The sequence below is a fragment of the Candoia aspera genome, chromosome 2, assembly GCF_035149785.1.
Source record: "Candoia aspera isolate rCanAsp1 chromosome 2, rCanAsp1.hap2, whole genome shotgun sequence".
NCBI lineage: Eukaryota > Metazoa > Chordata > Lepidosauria > Squamata > Boidae > Candoia > Candoia aspera.
Window position 1 is genome coordinate 166,006 of NC_086154.1, and position 17,120 is coordinate 183,125.

The 17,120-nt window shown below is 59.7% G+C and overlaps 2 protein-coding genes across 2 annotated transcripts; one reads left to right on the forward strand and one right to left on the reverse strand.

Moving 5' to 3' along the window:
• The first annotated feature begins 1,159 nt into the window (after window positions 1-1,159).
• On the forward strand, window positions 1,160-9,597 carry LOC134488866 (WD repeat-containing protein 46-like). The gene is made up of 16 exons (XM_063291199.1): window positions 1,160-1,444; window positions 1,610-1,741; window positions 1,834-1,917; window positions 2,009-2,121; window positions 5,516-5,603; window positions 5,707-5,768; window positions 5,869-5,973; window positions 6,309-6,459; window positions 6,951-7,086; window positions 7,172-7,271; window positions 7,353-7,506; window positions 7,619-7,766; window positions 7,880-7,974; window positions 8,190-8,285; window positions 8,414-8,527; window positions 9,262-9,597. Exons 1-16 carry the CDS (start codon window positions 1,175-1,177, stop codon window positions 9,367-9,369), a joined length of 1,956 nt encoding a protein of 651 aa, XP_063147269.1. The 5' UTR covers window positions 1,160-1,174; the 3' UTR covers window positions 9,370-9,597.
• Window positions 9,598-10,597: 1,000 nt separating this feature from the next.
• Window positions 10,598-12,056, reverse strand: LOC134488867 (beta-1,3-galactosyltransferase 4-like). Its single transcript, XM_063291200.1, has one exon. The coding sequence runs from the start codon at window positions 11,741-11,743 to the stop codon at window positions 10,679-10,681; it is 1,065 nt and encodes a 354-aa protein (XP_063147270.1). The 5' UTR covers window positions 11,744-12,056; the 3' UTR covers window positions 10,598-10,678.
• Between the last annotated feature and the right edge of the window lie 5,064 nt (window positions 12,057-17,120).

Sequence of the window (17,120 nt, forward strand, 5' to 3'; positions counted from 1 at the left end):
GATGTTAGATGGCTTGCCCTGAATTCAAATTGAGATCATTCTGTCGTTTTTTGGATTGTATCCAAGCACTGCTTTAGCCACTTTACTATTAATTATGAAGGCTACTCCATTTCTTCTGTGGTCCTCTTGTCCACAGTAGTAGATCTGGTGGTCATTTGATGTGAACTGGCCCATTCCAGTCCATTTCAGTTCACTGATGCCCAAAATGTCTATCTTTAATCTTGACATCTCACCAATAACCACATCCAATTTGCCCTGGCTCATAGATCTTACATTCCAGGTTCCAATGGCGTGTTGATCCTTAGAACATCAGATTCGCCGTTCACCACCAGCACCGTCGGCCGCTAGCCGTCCTTTCGGCTTTGAGCTAGCTGCGTCATCACGTCTGGGGCTAGTTGAACTCATCCTCTGTTCCTCCCCAGTAGCATTTTGACCATCTTCCGACATGGGGGTCTCATCTTCCGATGGTATACCAACATATCTCTGGTTGTACTGATCCATTTAGTTTTCACGGCAAGAATACTGGGGTGGGTTGCCATTACCTTCCCCAGGGATCGCATTTAGTCTGACCTCTCTGTCATGACCTTCCCGTCTTGGGTGGCCCTTCATGGTTTAGCTCATGGCATCATTGAGGTGCTCAAGCTCCAGCACCTCGACAAGGTAACGATCCTTTGCTGAAGATATACATATGAATATGTATATTTATTGTTTTCCTGATTATTGTTGTAAACCGCCCAGAGTCCCTCTGGTGAGAGTAGATGGGCGGTGACAAATTTGATAAATAAACAAACTCACAGAATTCCTCAGGGCCTCACATGACAACAAAAGCCTGTTTTCAAAAGGAGGCGGAGCCCACAGGAACCAGCCTCCCTCGGGAAGCCCCGCCCATGGAAGCCATCTTAAGGAAGGGCGGGGGAGGCTGCAGCCATCTTAAGTCGGGGCATCCGTGGTTAGGATTGTTGTTCTTTTCTTCTACCCGTCAGATCCTCCTTATTTTATCCTCGCCACAATATTGCAGTGTAGGCTAAGTTGAGGAGTCGTGGCTGGAAACCGCATAACGCGATTTGGCAGTTACTCGCGAGTTGCGCTTCTTCCCCCGAGAAGCCATTTTACGCGTTGAAATTAATTCCGGCAAACGAGGGCACCCTGGCGGCCCGCCGTGCCCTCTCCCAAAATGGCCGCAGCTGTTTCCTCCCGCTTCGCAAATGGCGGCTGCCCGCCCCGCCTCCTGTCGCGTCGTTTCCGGGCGGCCTCTCTGCGCGCCGATTGGATGAGAGCGAAGCTCGCGCTGCGTCCTGAGTGCGGTCCGGAAGCGGCGGCGGCTCCACGTGGGGCAGCGGCTGAGCGAGCGGGCGAGGCAGCGGCGAGGGCGGGGGAGAGGGGTGAAGCGGCCGCGATGGAGCGGGCCGGGGGGGCGGCCGCCGCCGCCGCCGCGAGGAAGAAGGTGAGGCCCTGGTCCCGCCCGCCCGCGCTGGAGGAGGGGCGCCTCGTCGGGGGGAGACCCGCAGCCGCCCCTTCGGGTGCCCTCCCCGCTGGTGCCGGCGGTGGGGCCCCGCGCCCATCGTCCCCGGAGCCCCGCTGCCCTCCCCTCTCCCTCTTCCCCCCCCAGGGCAGGCGGCCCCAGCGCTACTGGGAGGGGGAGCCGGGCGCAGCCGAGGGCCAGCGAGCGGCCCATCCGGAGACCAAGAAGGCCCGGCGGCCGAGGAGGACGGAGCCGGGCGGCGAGGGGCAGATCTCGGGGGTAAGGAGCGGCCGGCCGGCCGGCCGGCCGGCGGGCGGGCGGGCGGGCATCCCGGGCAAGCTCCCCACGCCCCCTCTGCTCTCCCCCTGCAGAAAGCGGACCCCTTCCCCGGAGCCGCCGTCCCCGTCCCCGCGGAGCGAGTGCAGAAGTTCCAGCGCGGACCCCCGCATCAGCTGGTGAGCCCGCCCGCCCGCTCGCCCGCCCGCCCCTGGGCTGCCCCGCGCCTCTGCTCCCCGCGCGCCCTTCTGACGCCGCCGTGTCCCGCAGGAGGCCGTGTCCAGCAAGCGGCTGAAGCAACGGCTGGCCTCGCAGGAGGAGAAGGCCCAAGCCGCGGCTCGCCAGGCGGCCCGGATGGAGTTACTGCTGCTGGAGGAACCCGGGTGAGTGCCCTCCTCTGCGGTCAGAGTTGGGCCCTGCTCCCGAGGCCCAGGCCCCCGATCGGGGTCTTCCCAGGGCAGGCGAAATTGCCTTTCCTTGCTCGTCCGCCAACCCGCTGCTGTGAACGGACTGCGGGGGAGAACCAGCCCTGTGGCAGGCTGTTCCGCCGGCCGGTATGGACCGGCTCCCTCGTGGCTCCTGGTCCTGCGCTCCGGGGTGGGAGGGAGCAAGTCCGCTCCCCTTTGGGTGGCTGCCTGTGGAGATTGAAAAGGCTCCTGCGTGGCATTCGGGGGTCTGTTCTGTAAGCTAACCCTCCCCAGACCCTTTGACGTCTGCTCCTGAAGGTCTTCCAGCTGCATCTTTTGGGGGGCCGCTCCTCTGAATGCTCCACTCTGTCCTTTCTGAGCGGTGGTGCCCAGAACTGGACTTCGTCCTCAAGGGGGGTGGGTCTGAGCAGGATAGGGTAGTGGGAATGGTCCCTTCCCCTGATCGGGGCCTCCCTTCCCCAAGGTACCATCTGCCTTTTTAGCAGCTGCACCTTGCTGCTGGCTCCTGTTTGACAAGGGCATCTGTACAGCTGCGAAGCCATCGCTTGTGCCTTTTATTTTCCCTACTCAGGTGCAGGACTTTGTGTTTCTCCCTGTAAAATTCCATCTTATTCCCTTCCGCCCGCTGCTCTGCACCTTGGATTTTCTTCCATTTGTCTGATGATCGACCACCCCCCAGCCTTGCCCCACCTGCATGCTTGATGAGTGTCCTCACATCTCCCTCGTGGCCTGGACATTGCCCCGGGGACGTGGGGCCATCAGCGAACCCTCTTTCCATGCTGCCATTCAGACAACTGCACACCCATCTGCGGGTGGCATCATCTGCCCCATGTTTTACCCTTCTATTAAGGGAATCTGTCTGAGGCTTTCTTGAGCTCTGAGTACGGTTGCCTGATCTGCTAAGCTGGTAACTCTTTCAGCGAAGGGGAGGGGCTACTCAGGCGCAGTTCCTTTGCTACAAGCCCACACTGGTGCCATTCCTTGTGGCCTCCCATCCAAAGGCTCACAAACCTGTAGTCATCTGTTGGACACCTGCCCAGAACAGAGATGAAGATGGTCGATCTGTAGTCTCCCAGGCCCTCCTCTGTCTCCCTTCTGGGACCGCAGGAGCCCCCACGGTGGCCCAAAGGGATTTTGCTCTCCCTCAGCTGCTTCCTTCGTGACCTGTAGTTGTTCTGGATGGAGAAGCGTTGGAGGCCAGGGCTGCTTTGGAGAAATAAGACCAGCAGAATGTGCCAGCCTGCAGACTTTCTCACTGGGGCAGCCCCTGCAAAAGACTTTGAAATATAAAAATCTGAAACGATTCCCTCTACCCTCCACGGTGCCCCAATTTCTGGGCCTCTGCAAGAGGCTTCTTATCTTCTGTCACCTTGATTCCCATTGCTCTTGCAGGAAAGGGCTGCTCCACAGGCAGGGCATGCGCCTCTTCACACTGGCCGAGCCAGCTGGAAGAGCAGCAGCTGCTGGTGGTGTTTTAGCTCGGGAGCTTCTCTCTGCCCCCCCTCCCCCTGCCTCCCAGATGGTCCCCAGAGGGCTTGGGGGCCTTTCGGAAGAGACCAATAATGGGCAGAGTTGGGGCTGAGTGTGTTGCTCCTGTGATGGGCTCTCTCGGAGAGCTGGAAGGACAGAGCCGCACACGTGGCATTTACTGCAATATTCCTTGTAGACCCCCAGGGACGATGTTGCAAAACTCTGGTTTTTTCACCCTGTCTGATTGGTATCAACACATCAACTGCTTTTGGCAAATCACGAAGCTGTAACTCACCCTACGTTTACTGGCTCGGGTGGGGAAATGCTGGGCATTGACCCTCGTTGCAGCTGCTCTCTACAACTTTTAAAAAATCCATGCAACTGTCAACAAAAGTGGGGACTGGGGAGGGGGGGGCAATGCAGGTTTTGCCCTGACAGAAAGTATAAATTTCTAGCATGTTTCAGGTCGATATCCCAAGATTTGTTGATGGAAAGGTAATAAATCCTCCTGAAAATGCTTCACGCCCTATCCAGCAAATTGAAGGATCAATAAAGACAAGGACAGAGCCTCTTGTTCTTCCTGTATTATTTGAAATTTAGAGCTGTAAAAGCCTATAAAGGCGGAGCACGTGAAAGGTGTGGAAAACGCACATCAGCACAGCCTCCGTGTTCTTTCTGCTCTCCTTCGGGGGCTGGTCAAGGAGATCATGTACTGGTTTGATGCCAGGCTACGGCATTTGCTATCAGCCTGATTATTCGGTGTTGCTAATCAAAATGTCTCCGTGCAGAAGCCTGGGAATGTGGGCTCCTGGCATCCTGCCATGGGAGGCCTTTCGATCTGTCTTGAGTGGCTCTCAGTGCCCGCAACTCTCCGAATCCTGGCTAGTTCTGGGCAGCTGCTTCCTGAAACAGCTGTTCTGCCCCGTGACCCGCTGGGGGTCGCCTGCTTTGATCCTGCATCCCTCCAGCTCAAGAAGAGGCAAAGCTGCCCTTGTCTCCCCCCCCCCCCCGGTCAGGCCTCAGTGTCTCCCCAACAATTACCCTGTTTGCCCCTCGGAGCAAGTCAGTTGGAGGAAGGCCATTCCAGGCTGAATGCCGTATCCTGTGGCAGAGTTCCACAAGCTGCATTTTGGAAATGAACTTTTCTGCCATCTTGCGTGTGGGGTCCTGAAGATTTTGTGGAGGCCTCTCGCTTCCACCCTGGGCCTTCCTTCACAAAGTCCAACAAAAGGCTGCTTCTGCTCAAGGGGATGAAGGTTGCTTGGGTTTCCTGGAGGTGCTTTATCCTCTCTGGACTTAGCCGAGTTGCTCCTGTTCCTCGGGGTGGATTCTGCTGTTCCTCTACTCCAGTTGTGTATTGCAAGGAGGCTTCTAAGTGAGCAGCCAGAAGAGGCCACCGTCCAGCATGAGGTGCTGCCACACGCAGGAAAAATCAAAAGACATCATGAAATGCCAGTTAGAGTAGGGTGAGCATTTCTAAATGTTTCGAAATGCTTGTTTTGGCATTTGAACTGGCATTTCACAAATGGCTTTGGATTTAATGCCACGCCAGTGTTGTGGCTGTTCTTACTGTGTGTGAATTACCTTCAAGTGGGTGTTGTCTTTGCATAGGATGGGGACGAATGTGGGGTAAAGAGCTTGTCTGCTTGTGTGTGGATCCAGTTTGGGTCCAGCCGATCCCTTCTGACTGGCTTGAAATTGTAGTTCAAGATTGGGACATCTTTTAAAATGGCCTTGAAAACTGAATTTCGTTTTTGTTGAGGGTTTTATTGCGTTTGCTAATTTTTAATGGATCTTGCCCTTGCGTTGCTTTCTCGACAGTGGAAAAGGAGGGCTGGGGTGCAATGTTAATCCTCCCTATCTCTCCTCCCTACTCCAGGTTTCTGGAAGGGGATGAGGATGAGGACACCTGCACCATCATGCAGGCTGATATTGCTGCCGCAGTGGACCTTGCAGCAAGCGCCAAGGTGGAGGGGCGCTCTGGAGTGTGGTGGGCTGGCTGGTGGTTCTTTGTCGGGGAGGTGAGGTGGGGCCCCCGACTTCATCACCATGTCTTTCTTCGTCTCGCAGCACTTCGAGTTGCAGCTGGACCGTTTTGGCCCCTACCGGCTGAGCTACACGCGGAGCGGCAGGTGAGTGGCTGTGGTGGCTTTGCAGGGGTCTCGGAGCAGGAGGGTGGAGTTGCCTCCAATAGACGATCCCCCTCATCCCCACGTGTGCTTCTACCCTCAGGCATCTCCTTCTGGGGGGGCGCCGGGGCCACGTGGCGGCTCTGGACTGGCACACGAAGTCCTTGATGTGCGAGATCAACGTTATGGAGACCGTCATGGACCTCACGTGAGTGCCAGCAACGGCGCCCCTGGGGTGGGAACGGGAGGGACGGAGGAAGGGGTCCCAGGGTTTCTCCAACCAGCGGGGGCTGTAATCGGCGGCCGGGCCCTGCCAACAAGTTCCCCCCTCAGCATGGTTCTGCTGCGACAGCTGGAAGTTCACAAGAGTTGCAACTTGTGGGAGTTGCAAACCACAACGGAGGGCTTGCATTTGGCTGGGGCTCCCGTCCTTGCTCACCCCCCCCCCCACAAAGGAGTGGCAGGTGAGTGGCCAGGGAACTCGCCCAGTGTGCTTCTGGGGCAGGCGGGCCCCCTGCACGTGTTCTGCCTTGTGCGTTGCAGGTGGCTGCACACTGAGACCATGTTCGCCGTGGCCCAGCGCAAGTGGCTGTACGTTTACGACAACCAAGGGGTGGAGCTGAACTGCCTGAAGCGCTTCCACCGCATCCGGCGAATGGAGTTCCTCCCGTACCACTTCCTGCTGGCCACAGCGGTGAGCGGGAGCCCCGGGCAGCTGTTGGGCCCCCACAGGTCAGGCTGCCCCTCCAAAGTGGGTGCCCAGCAGGGTCAAAGGGGGGAGTTTCTGTGCTGTGGCCCCAGCAGAAGTCCTCCCCCACATTTCTCTGATTCCACGGCCGGCCCATTGGGATGGCATTTTTACCATTTCTGTTTCACGCTCGGTTGCGTTTAGCTTACAAGAGAAGCCCACGCACAGCACCAGAAATGCGGCCATGTATCTCTTTCCTGAACACAGACTCCCAGGGTTGGGGGGGAGCCCCCACGGTCATCTATACTGACCCCTTGCCAACCTAGGAAATCCACTGCTTTGGTATCTGCCCAGATTCTCTGGCAGCTTTGGATCAACTCCAGAGTCCTTAGCCATCATCCGAGACCAGCTGGGCAGGAAAGCACCAAGATTTAGAAGCCTGGCATAGGTGGGGGGCACTTTTCTCCACACCCCAGAACTGTTTCTCTAACCCCCAGAGCGAGACAGGGTTCCTGCAGTACCTAGACATCTCAGTGGGGAAGGAGGTGGCCACCATCTGCACTAAGGGAGGCCGGCTGATGGTGATGGCCCAGAACCCCTCCAATGCCATCATCCACCTGGGACACAGCAACGGTGAGTCAGGCGGGCTTCTGGTGGCATCTGCTCGCCCCTGCCTGGGGCGCCCCTACCGACACTTCTCCCTCGCCTCCCACTGCAGGAACAGTGACGCTCTGGAGCCCCAGTGCCAAGGCCCCGCTGGTCCGAATGCTGTGCCACCAGGGGGCCGTGAGGGCTGTGGCAGTCGACACCTCTGGGAGGTGAGCAGACAGGAGGCCTGGGGGGCGGACATGGGCACGGAGCCAGGCTCTGAGTGCATAACAGGCCCTCCCTTCTCACAGCTACATGGCCACCTCAGGACTGGATCACAAGCTGCACATCTATGATCTCCGGGCGTACCGGCGCCTCCACTCTTTGCTGCTGCCCTGCGGGGCTGGGCTGCTGGATTTCAGCCAGCAGGGACTTCTGGGGGCCGCCTGCCAGGAAGTGGTCCAGGTGAGTGATGCATCTGTCAGCCGAGCCTCAGTCCCGGGCGGCCCTCCCCTCAGCTGAGGGCTACGACTCGGCCCTGAAGCCCTTCCCTTGTGAGACGCTGCCTCTTCCCCAGGTGTACAAGGATGTCTCAGCCTGCCCACCCCAGAAGCCCTACGTGTGCCATGTGCTGCCTGGCCCCTCCCACGGCCTGCGCTTCTGCCCCTTTGAGGACGTGCTGGGTGTGGGGCACGAGCAGGGCTTTGCCAGCCTCCTCGTCCCAGGTAAGGGGGCAGTGGCTGATTGCCCCGCAGTCGTGAGGGGAGGGTGGGTCGCCACATTTTGGCAGAGGAGCTGCCTGCAGCCCACCCGCACCAACCACCCGCTTGCGTCACAGGTGCTGGGGAGCCGAACTTCGACACCTTGGAGAACAACCCCTTCAGGGGCCAGAAGCAGCGGCAGGAGTGGGAGGTTAAAGCACTCCTGGAGAAGGTGAGTGCCCAGGGACTCCCTGCCGCCAGGGTGGAGCCCATGCCCTCAGTCGTCCTGGCTGTGCCCATCACCCCGTCTGCATCTGGATTGAGCCGGGGCCTGGGCTTCTGTCCCTGGCCCGCAAGCTGGCCCTTGAGGCCATGGGGCGCAGAGGACGCTCCGGGGCGCAGCAAGAGCCCCCATTGCCTTTCCTCACGGCCCGCTCTTCACCACAGATCCCACCGGAGCTGATTTCCCTGGATCCTGGGCAGCTGGGCCGGGTGGATGCCGTTTCCCTGGAGCAACAGCGGAAGGAGCGTGCAGAGAGGCTGGTACGTGCCCAAGCTGGTGGGCACCGATGGCGTTCCTCTGGCCACTCTGGGAGGGTGGGACAGCACAAGACACACCTCTGCCGGGCTTCAGGCTTGAGGGCACTGAGTCCATGCCCCCCTCCCTCCAGGGCTACGACCCCGAGGCCAAGGAGCCCTTCTTCCCCCAGCGGAGGCTGAAGGGCCGGGACTCGGCAGGCGGGCGGCTGAAGCGAAGGAAGAAGGTGGCGGCCGAGGAGCAGCGGGTGAGGCTCCTGATGTTCCCCCATTCCTCTCCTGCCCGTGGCTCAGCCCTGGCTCCTTCCATCCATGGCAAAGTTCTCGCTGGATCCCAAGAACTCCCAACGGCCCCCCCCAACACTGCTGAGCCACACGTGGACACCAAAGTGGTCATCACATTTTAATTTTTAGTGTGACAGAGCACAAGAAAGTGATTAAATTTGACTCAGGGGTGGGTAATCTTATTAACTGATTATTGTTCCTAGTTGGTTGGGTCCTGGCTCCGGAGGCTGGAAGGGGACACTTGTCAGATGGCCCCTTCCTTTCCTGCTGGCCCTGGGCAGGCAGGGCCCTTGTGCGGGCAAGTCAGGCAGCGGGTTGGCCCCCTTCCCCCTCCTGGCCAGGCTCACGGCACTCTGGGGCCCCCTCTGCTCTTCCTGGGCCCCGCGGCTCAGCCTGGGAGCCCCTGCTCTGGGAAGGCAGCTCAGTCTCCTGCTGGGTTGGGCCATCTGGGGGGGCCCATTCCCAGCCCTTCACGCACAGTCCACCCCCAGCAGCCCCTCCCTCCACATTGGTGTGACTCAGTCGGCCGCGGTTTGGCCCACGGGGATAGCCTGCTGCCTGAAGACACCTGTTGGGTTCAGCGTGTCAGGCAAAGCTCACCCTGAGTCAGAGGCTGATCCACTGGGGGGCCGCATTCTTGCTGGCGGATCTGACCTTACCCGTTGCTGTTTGTGTCCTCCCACCTCCCTCCTCACAGGCCCTGATTCAGAAGAGCTTGGCTGCCAAGGCAGAGACGCAGCTGGCACCCTCCAAAGCTGGAGCCCCCGCAGCCTGCAGATCAGCGCTGGATCGGTTCCGGAAATAGCGGGTGAAGAAGGCTGGCCAGGCTCCCCGGCACTTGTGCAGTGCACAAGAGGATCATCTGAATGGGGTCCCTCCTGCCAAGCTGCCTTAATGGGCATGGCTCTGGGCACCAGCTGTCACTTTGTGCTGGGCCAGTTTCTGGGCCAGCCAGTCCATGGACCTTCCCTGAAACTCTTGTGGGGTTTATTTGGGCTCCAAGTGTTGAGTAAATGCACTGCTGTAATTTGCAGTGTTGTGTGTGAGGCTTCATCCTTTGAGCAGTGCACCCTGCGAGGCAGTCCCTCTAGCCCTGGGCCGCAAAAGAGGTGGCGGCCCTGCTTCCCCCATTCTGGAGGCCTCTGCGGTGGGCAAAGAATGGGGGCACCTGGAGGGCATAAAAGCCCCCCAGTTGAGGGGCCCAGAGTAGTACCCCCAAAGTATTCCCAGGCATTGGACAAGGTTGCTGAGCCTTCTGCAGGCAGGGGAGGGGACGGGAGGGGCAAAAGCCATCTCTGGTGATGTGTCAGATCCTCAACTGGGGGGGGGGTCCTGCTACATGGGCTCTCCCTTCCCCAAGGGCTGCAAGCGCCCCCCCGCAGACGGAACTGGGCAGCCGCAAGCATTCCTCTCCCTCCCTGAGTCACAGCTCTCTGATCCGCTCCGTATGCTGGCTTGGCGTGATGGCCAGGTTTGCCCACTCGCTACAAGGACAGCCAGGCCCCCGTTGCTGGACTGCCAGGGCTGGGACTCTGCCAGGCAACCCATAGGTTTGCACAGCCCTGGAGTGCTCTGGGGCAGCCTCCACCTCGTTGGTTGTCACTGTTGTGAAAAGTCAGAGCCATGCCACCAGGCCGCTTCAAGCCCCCTCTGGGAGAGAGGACAGCATCCTGATCGATGATTGATAACCACCTACCTGCCCCCCCGCAAAGGTAACCAAGTTCGCAAGCTGTACAAGTGGTGCCGCTTCCTCTGTCGTTAAATGCGTCTGCTGAACTGCCATCGTGAGGGACTGGAAATCCCCCTGCGTGCCGGAGGACTCACAGAAGGGGACACCGCGCCCTCCCGGGCTGGTTGAGCCTTGCCCCGCAGTCTGGAGAGGGAAGCCTGGCTCCTGGGCAGTCGAACAGTAGCGTGCTCAGGAGTTCCTACCGCCCCGACGGCCATCTTCCTTCCCTCTCACTCGACCCTCAAGCAACGGAGCAGCTGGGCGGACACACCCGAGCGGCGATGGAGGGGATGGTCAAGGCCCGCCGCGTCCCGCCCGCTTCCGCAGCCAGGCGGGAGGTCCAGAACCGAGCGGGCCGGCCGGCGGCTGCCCCCACCGCCCGCGGTCACAGGGCCAGCGCCGCCAGCCAGGCCAGAGCCTTGCAGCGGGCCAGTCCGAGGGCGCGCTGCCAGGCGCTGCAGGGCTGCTCCGCCGCCTCCCACATGGCCACCATCTGCGCGGGCGCCACGCTGTGCACGCTGAAGAGCACCTCCCGGTAGCAGCAGGCGTCGGGCGGGAAGCGGGCGGCCCCGGCCATGTGCGCCAGGTGGCGCGGGGCGATGCCGGCGCGGCGGGCGCAGAGGCCCACGAAGGCGTCCTCCAGTGGCAGCAGCGGCAGCTGGCGGGCCGCGCCCAGCACGGCGGCGGCTGCCGGGGCGGAGAGCACGTAGGCGGTGCCGCTGCAGTACGGCGGGAAGGCGCGCTCCGGGTAGAGCGAGGCGGGCACGTGGTGGCGGCTGCGCGGGTCCCTGCTGGGGTGCACGCGCCAGTGGATGCGGCCCAGGTAGGCGGCGGGCGGGCCGGCCAGCTGGCCCAGGTGGCGCGCCAGGGCGGGCAGGTTGAGGAAGACGTCGTCGTCGGCCTTGACGAGGAAGCGGACGTCGGGACACCGGGCAGCGGCCCAGCCCAGCAGCGCCAGCGTCTTCAGGGTCAGGTTGGCGTACGAGTCCACGAAGCGCGCCTGCAGCAGGTCCCCGTGCTCACGCGCCTCGCGCTCCAGCGCCGCCTGTTGCTCCGGCTCGCCGGGCATCCCCAGCCCGAAGACGGTCCACAGGCTGCGCCCGGCCGCGCGCCGGGCCCCTCCCCAGCTGCGACGTACCGCCTGCCGCTGCGCCACGTGCCCCGGCGCGCTGGCCACCAGCACCAGCAACCAGGGGCCGCTCGGGGCGCAGGCGCCCGGCCGCGGCACCAGCAGAAAGGCGTCGTCCGCGGGCAGGAGTGGGGCGCCGACGGGCTGCTGCCCCCCGCCGGCGGCCAGCAGCAAGGGTAGCGAGCGGGAGAGCAGCTCCTCGTGGCCGCCGCCGGCCAGGAACGTGAGCGTCGAGAGGGCGGCCAGGCTGCAGAAGAGCCCCCCCAGCAGCCTGGCCGAGCGCCGCGGACAGCGCTTCGGGCAAGGGGGCGCAGCAGCCATGGGCGCCGGCGACGGGAGGCCTGGAAGAGAGGAGGAGGAGGGGGGCGTCAGCCCCACGCGCAAGTCCGCCCGCCCGCCCGCCGGAGGACAAAGGGCGGCTGAGCCCCGGGCTCGCCCCCTGCGCTCTACGGAGGTCCTTTGCTGGAGGCTTGCCGGCCTCCGCCCAGCTGCGCGGCGAGGATGGGGCGGAGCGGCCTCGCCGGCCCCCCCTCACCCCTTCCCGGCGGCGGCCCCTTGCAGGCCGGCGGGGAGAGCGCCACCCCGGAGGTGGCCTGCAGCTGCGGCAACAGCGCGCCGGCGGCCGGCCACCCAACCTCCCTCCCTCCGCCCAAGCCGGGGAGGCCGCGGGGGCGTCGCTCCCTCGCCTTGAGCCCTCGGCCGCGGCGCCGCGAGAAGCAGACGGACCTTGTTGTGGAGGGAGTCGGCGCTCGCTCCGAGCCCAGCCCGGCTGCGGTTGGGCCGAGCGGCCGCTGCGGACCTGCCTGCTCGGAGCGCCTGCGATGGTCTTGCCGCTGTGCGCGCGACCGGGCAGGCGCCGTCCGCGGCCCTCCGCCGTTTGGCAGCCTCAAGAAAGACTCGAGCCTCTTTGCCAGAATCCCCTCCCGGCCCGCCACCCTCTCGTGCATCCTCTCCCGGAACATGCTTGTTAACGAGGTGGGGGACAGGCTGCGCCCCAGATTCCCTCGAGAGCCTGCCCCCGCCCCGCCAGACTGTGCTGCCCACCGCCAGGGGTCATCAGAGGCCCCTGGCCCAGCCCCTTCGTGGAACTGGAAGACCCTTCCCTGTCTTGGTCCCCACTTCCCCTCCAGGACAAAAATCCCTTTCCCTTCCCTTGTTTTCTTTTTGTCTTCTCACTGGCTAGATGGAGGACCTATGGCCTATCTGGTCCACCCTGGACGTTGATGTTTGTTTGCATGCTGTTGCCCCACATCTCTAAGAGATGAGAGGCCTGCCAATGGCTGGGTGGGCCTGGTCAGGGAACTGGGCGAAGCACAGCAGTGGCCTTGACCTGGGGTGGAGGCCCAGCTCTTTGCTGAAGAAGCAGGAGTCAAATGTGCAGGAACTTTGAGGGTGAAAGAGGCCTTGTAAGAGGCACCTGAGGTGGGAGGGGAATTTCTCTCCTGGACAGCACAAGAGGCCACGGGGAGAAAGAAGGACTCGGCCAGGTCCCGGAGCTTTGGCACTCACGCGCCCTTCCAGGGATTCCTAAGAGCGTTTTTCCAAGCCAGCTAGCTTTTGCAGCCACCCCCTGCTAGCATTTTCCCAGAGGTGCAGCTGCAGCCTTACCGGTCTCCGGAGTTCCCACGCTCCTTCACTCCCTTTTCATCTGCTTTCTCCAGGCACTGACATTCACAGCATCGATTTCAATTCTGGTTTCAATTCTGCGCCTTGAAATACAGTACTGCTGTTGTTTCCATGTAAATTTCTAGAATGCTCCTCCTGGGTTTCCTTGTGGGCTCTATTTCCACACAAATCTTTTCACCTCATTTCCCTTGTTTGCCGGAGCCTCTTTCATCAGCTTCCTTCCCTGGCTGCTGCCAAAATGGGTATGTATCATTCCCGAAGGAGCCTGTCTTCCTGCTCTGCTCAGGTAATCATGATCGTTCCTTGCTGTCTTTGCTGCGCTGCACGTGACACCCCCCCCCCTCTCTCCATAAAAAACAAGGTATTTTTCTCTTTCCCTTGCAGCTTGTGGGTTTTCTGCTCTCGGTGATGCCGAGGGGGTCTTTGCCTCAGAGATTCAGCAGAGAAGCACCACCCTCGCGGAAGGGCCGCCCATCGTGGCCTTCCATCTGGCTGGGTCTCTGAGCCCTCCATCTTGGCTGGGGACGGGCTGGCTGCTCCCTCCCTGTGGGGCTGGGGAGCCTCGCGACAGGCCCAGTCTGGCCTGGAGTGAGGTGGAGTGGAACCCGGGGCAGGTGCTTTGCCCAGTAGCTGCTTGACCTGATAAGAAGGGCTGTTTCTAGCTGGGTGGACCCAGGAGAGCCCTGCCTGGCCTCTGGCGGTGTGCCACTTCTGATATCTGTTACCCAGCTGGCAGGGAGCCCCTGAGGTTTTTGCAGGTTGTTTCCGCAAACTGAGCTGGGCACTCCTGCAACATTTAGTCTTTTCTGGGACTCTTTGGGCACAGAAGAGAGGCTGGCCAGCGGCCCTCACGGCAGACTCTGCCAAGGGCGGGGGGGAGAGTGTTAGTGGGCTGTCCTGGGGGTCTTCCCAGACTCATGACTTTAGGGTTAACCCTAACCGTAACCCTCAAAGAGCAGGTGGCAGTCGTGGCCAGGAGGGCCTTTGCACAGCTTCATCTTGTGTGCCAGCTGTGCCTGTTCCCGGATCAAAAGGCTCTGCTCATGCCCTAGTCACCTCCCAGCTGGATTTCTGTAATGCCCTGTACATGGGGTATGAAGAGTATCTGGAAGCTTCAGCCAGCGCAGGCAGTTATGGGTGTTCCTCTGCTCCATGAGCTGCATTGGCTGCCAGTCTGCTTCCGGGTCCAGTTCAAGGTGCTGGTGGTCACCTTTAACGCCCCACATGGCTTGGGCTGGGTTACTTGCAGGAGCACCTTTCCCCAGCAGATCAGCCCGTCCCATTAGATCTGGCAGGGAAGGCCTGTTATGGGTTCTATTCACCTGGGACCGGCATTTGGTGGGTCCCAGGAGGCGAGCCTTGTGGAACCTTCTCCCCCTTGGAATTGGGCTTCCTCCTTCCCTGCTATCATTTAGGGGGTCCCTCAAGACCTGGTTGTGTTGTCAGGCCTGGGGGTCTTTGGGAACAGGAGACATTCTTAGGTGGCTCCACTATGATTGACATTCTGGCTGTCTCCATGGGGTGGTATACTTTTAAAAAATTCAATAATATTCTTATTTTAATAATTACTTTTATCTTTCCATAAGAATTGTTTTTTATTTATTTGCTGTTTTTATTTAATTGTTGTACGCCGCCCAGAGTCGCCTTGCGTGACATGGGCGGCCATACAAACCTGAGCATAATAAATAAATAAATAAATTCCCAGAAGCTGCAGGAAACATCACTGGCCAGGGGGGTTCTGCCACCCAGCATCCTGGGCACAGGCTGCTTGCAGAGGGCTACCCAGCAGGAGGGGACAGGGGTCTCCACCTCTCCGTGGCCCCTCCCTCCAGGTAGGAGTCCTTCTGCTCCTGAGTCTGCCCCCCAAGCCCCTTTGAACGCTGTCCAGGCTGGTGCCCATTGTTGCTTCTCAGGGAAGTAAGTCCCACAGGTCAAAATATGCTGGGCGAGAAAGCCATCCCTTCAGTCTCCATCTGGCTGAACAGGGGGCCCCCTCCTGAGGGGAGCAGGGCTGCTGAATGGAGGCTGGCCATGCTTCTCCCTGGCGCTGCCCTTGGGGCACCTGTGGGCCACCATATGCCCAGAACGTGCCCACTTGCCATTAGAGGTGTGGGAAGGAGCGGAGGGACAGGTATTCTTGACCTCTCATGGGCCGGAGGGAAGCCGGGAGTCCCACTGCCCCCAGCCCTGCCTAGCCATGTCCGTTGGGAATGGGGAAAAGGCCTGGGGGTTCCCGAGGAACAAAGTGTCATGTTCACTGTTTCAATGTGCACTGTACATCGTAACGTTTCACATGCCATGGCGCTGACGCGCGTTTCTGTTTAGGAGGCAGCTGCTGTGAAACCTTGTACCAAGCTCTGTATCTGTATTCATTACAATGGAATGTGTTTGGGTTATGTGCTCTGTTCAAGGATGTTTCCTGCAGACCATCAGAAGCCTTTAGGAGCACCTGGGATTGTGAGCCTGGGAAGATTCTACAGGGGGAGGGATCTCATTTGCACCGAGGGTTTTTAGTTTGCATTTGGCGCGCTTTTATCATTCTCAGCTTTCTTTGTGATCCTGCATACTATTCTTTAATAAATCAGATACCTTTATGAACCTGTTCATGAGTCTGATGGTGTTTTAGGATAGGCAATCATTACTCAAAGGGGCTCCCTGTTCCTTGCCCCAGGTCCCTCCTGGCACTGCTGCCACCCCCAAATCTCCCCCCTCCAGAACTCTTTCTTGCACTGATGGGGGGGACTGGCTCTATCAGTGGGGCAACCTTTAGAAACAAGAATAAAGGGGCATTTGTTGCTCAATTGGGAAAGCTCAGCCGAGATTTTGTTTTCTCAGCCGAGTCAAGTTAACCAGCTGGCCTTTGACCGGAGGAGGGTCCCTCCTGACTACCTTCCGCTGAGGTTCCTGTTCTTTAGCCAGGCCCTGGCAGGAGGGAGGGAGGCCACTCTTGGCCAGCAGTGGGGAGGGGCTCGCTGAGGGGCAGCCTCGCTGCCAGCTGTCCCGGGGACTTTCTTTGCTGGGGTAGGGCCTGCCTGGAGGAAGCCCTCCACAGCCACCCCCAGGACCCTGGCCGAGGCCTCTTTAGGGGAGGGGCCCTGGGTCCAGATCTCGTAGGAGGGAAGCCCCCTCCCCACAAGCAGCCCTGGGTGGTTGCAAGATTGTTTCCAGCCACCCTGCCTTGCTCAGCAGAAATCACACAGGAGGCTGCAACCAAGGTTTCGAGTGTACACACCGCACCAGGTCTCGCGACTGTGGCAGTTTACCTCAATAACTGAAGCATCCCCAGCAAAATATGCACCCAACTCCTGCCCAGAAGCCAGGTGACCCAAAGGCCCTCCAGGAAATGGGCCTCAAAGGCTGGAAGGGACGAAGCAAATCTGGGGAGGCCCCTCTGGAGGTCACCCCCCCCCAGCCTTAGGTCCTCGCCCGGGCCTGGACTGGGGCCCTCCCCGCTGCCCCGGGGGAGAGGCCTTGGGCGGGTGCGGCTGTGAAGGACTGACTGGTTAAAACCAGCCACCTGGAAAGCTGTTGGCACAGCTGGGCCTTGGCCAGCCACAGATCCTGTCTGGGTTCAAGTTACAACAAACATAAAATTCTGGGGAAAAAAACAGCAGTTCACAATGTAAATGTGATGTTGAATTATGCTCCTTACAGAATTTGATATTTTCTACAGAACTTTGACTTTCTCAAGCCTGGAACTTGGCAACGATAATTATTTTATTACATAGAAGGGAAAAAAGTTTATTTTCCTGATAGTAAGGAATAGATTCAAGATGTGTGCTTGTAACCCATTTTGGAAATCTCTTTATAGTCTAAAATAAAAAAAGCAGTATGTTTCTACTTGGTTTAATGAATGTAAGAACTGAATTAATTTTACAGTAAATGGAACTTTCCTCTTTTTCACTGTTCCTTGTCTTAGAATTTTTTTATTTCCTTACCAGGTTCGTTTCTGAGCTGGGACCAAAGGAACAGGCAGTTGCATGAAATAAAAGTTCTTTATTCTTCACCCAGAAGCAAAACAATGACAGCAAAAGCTGTTGAGTGGGTGGCTGCGCAGGACCCCCTCCTTAGA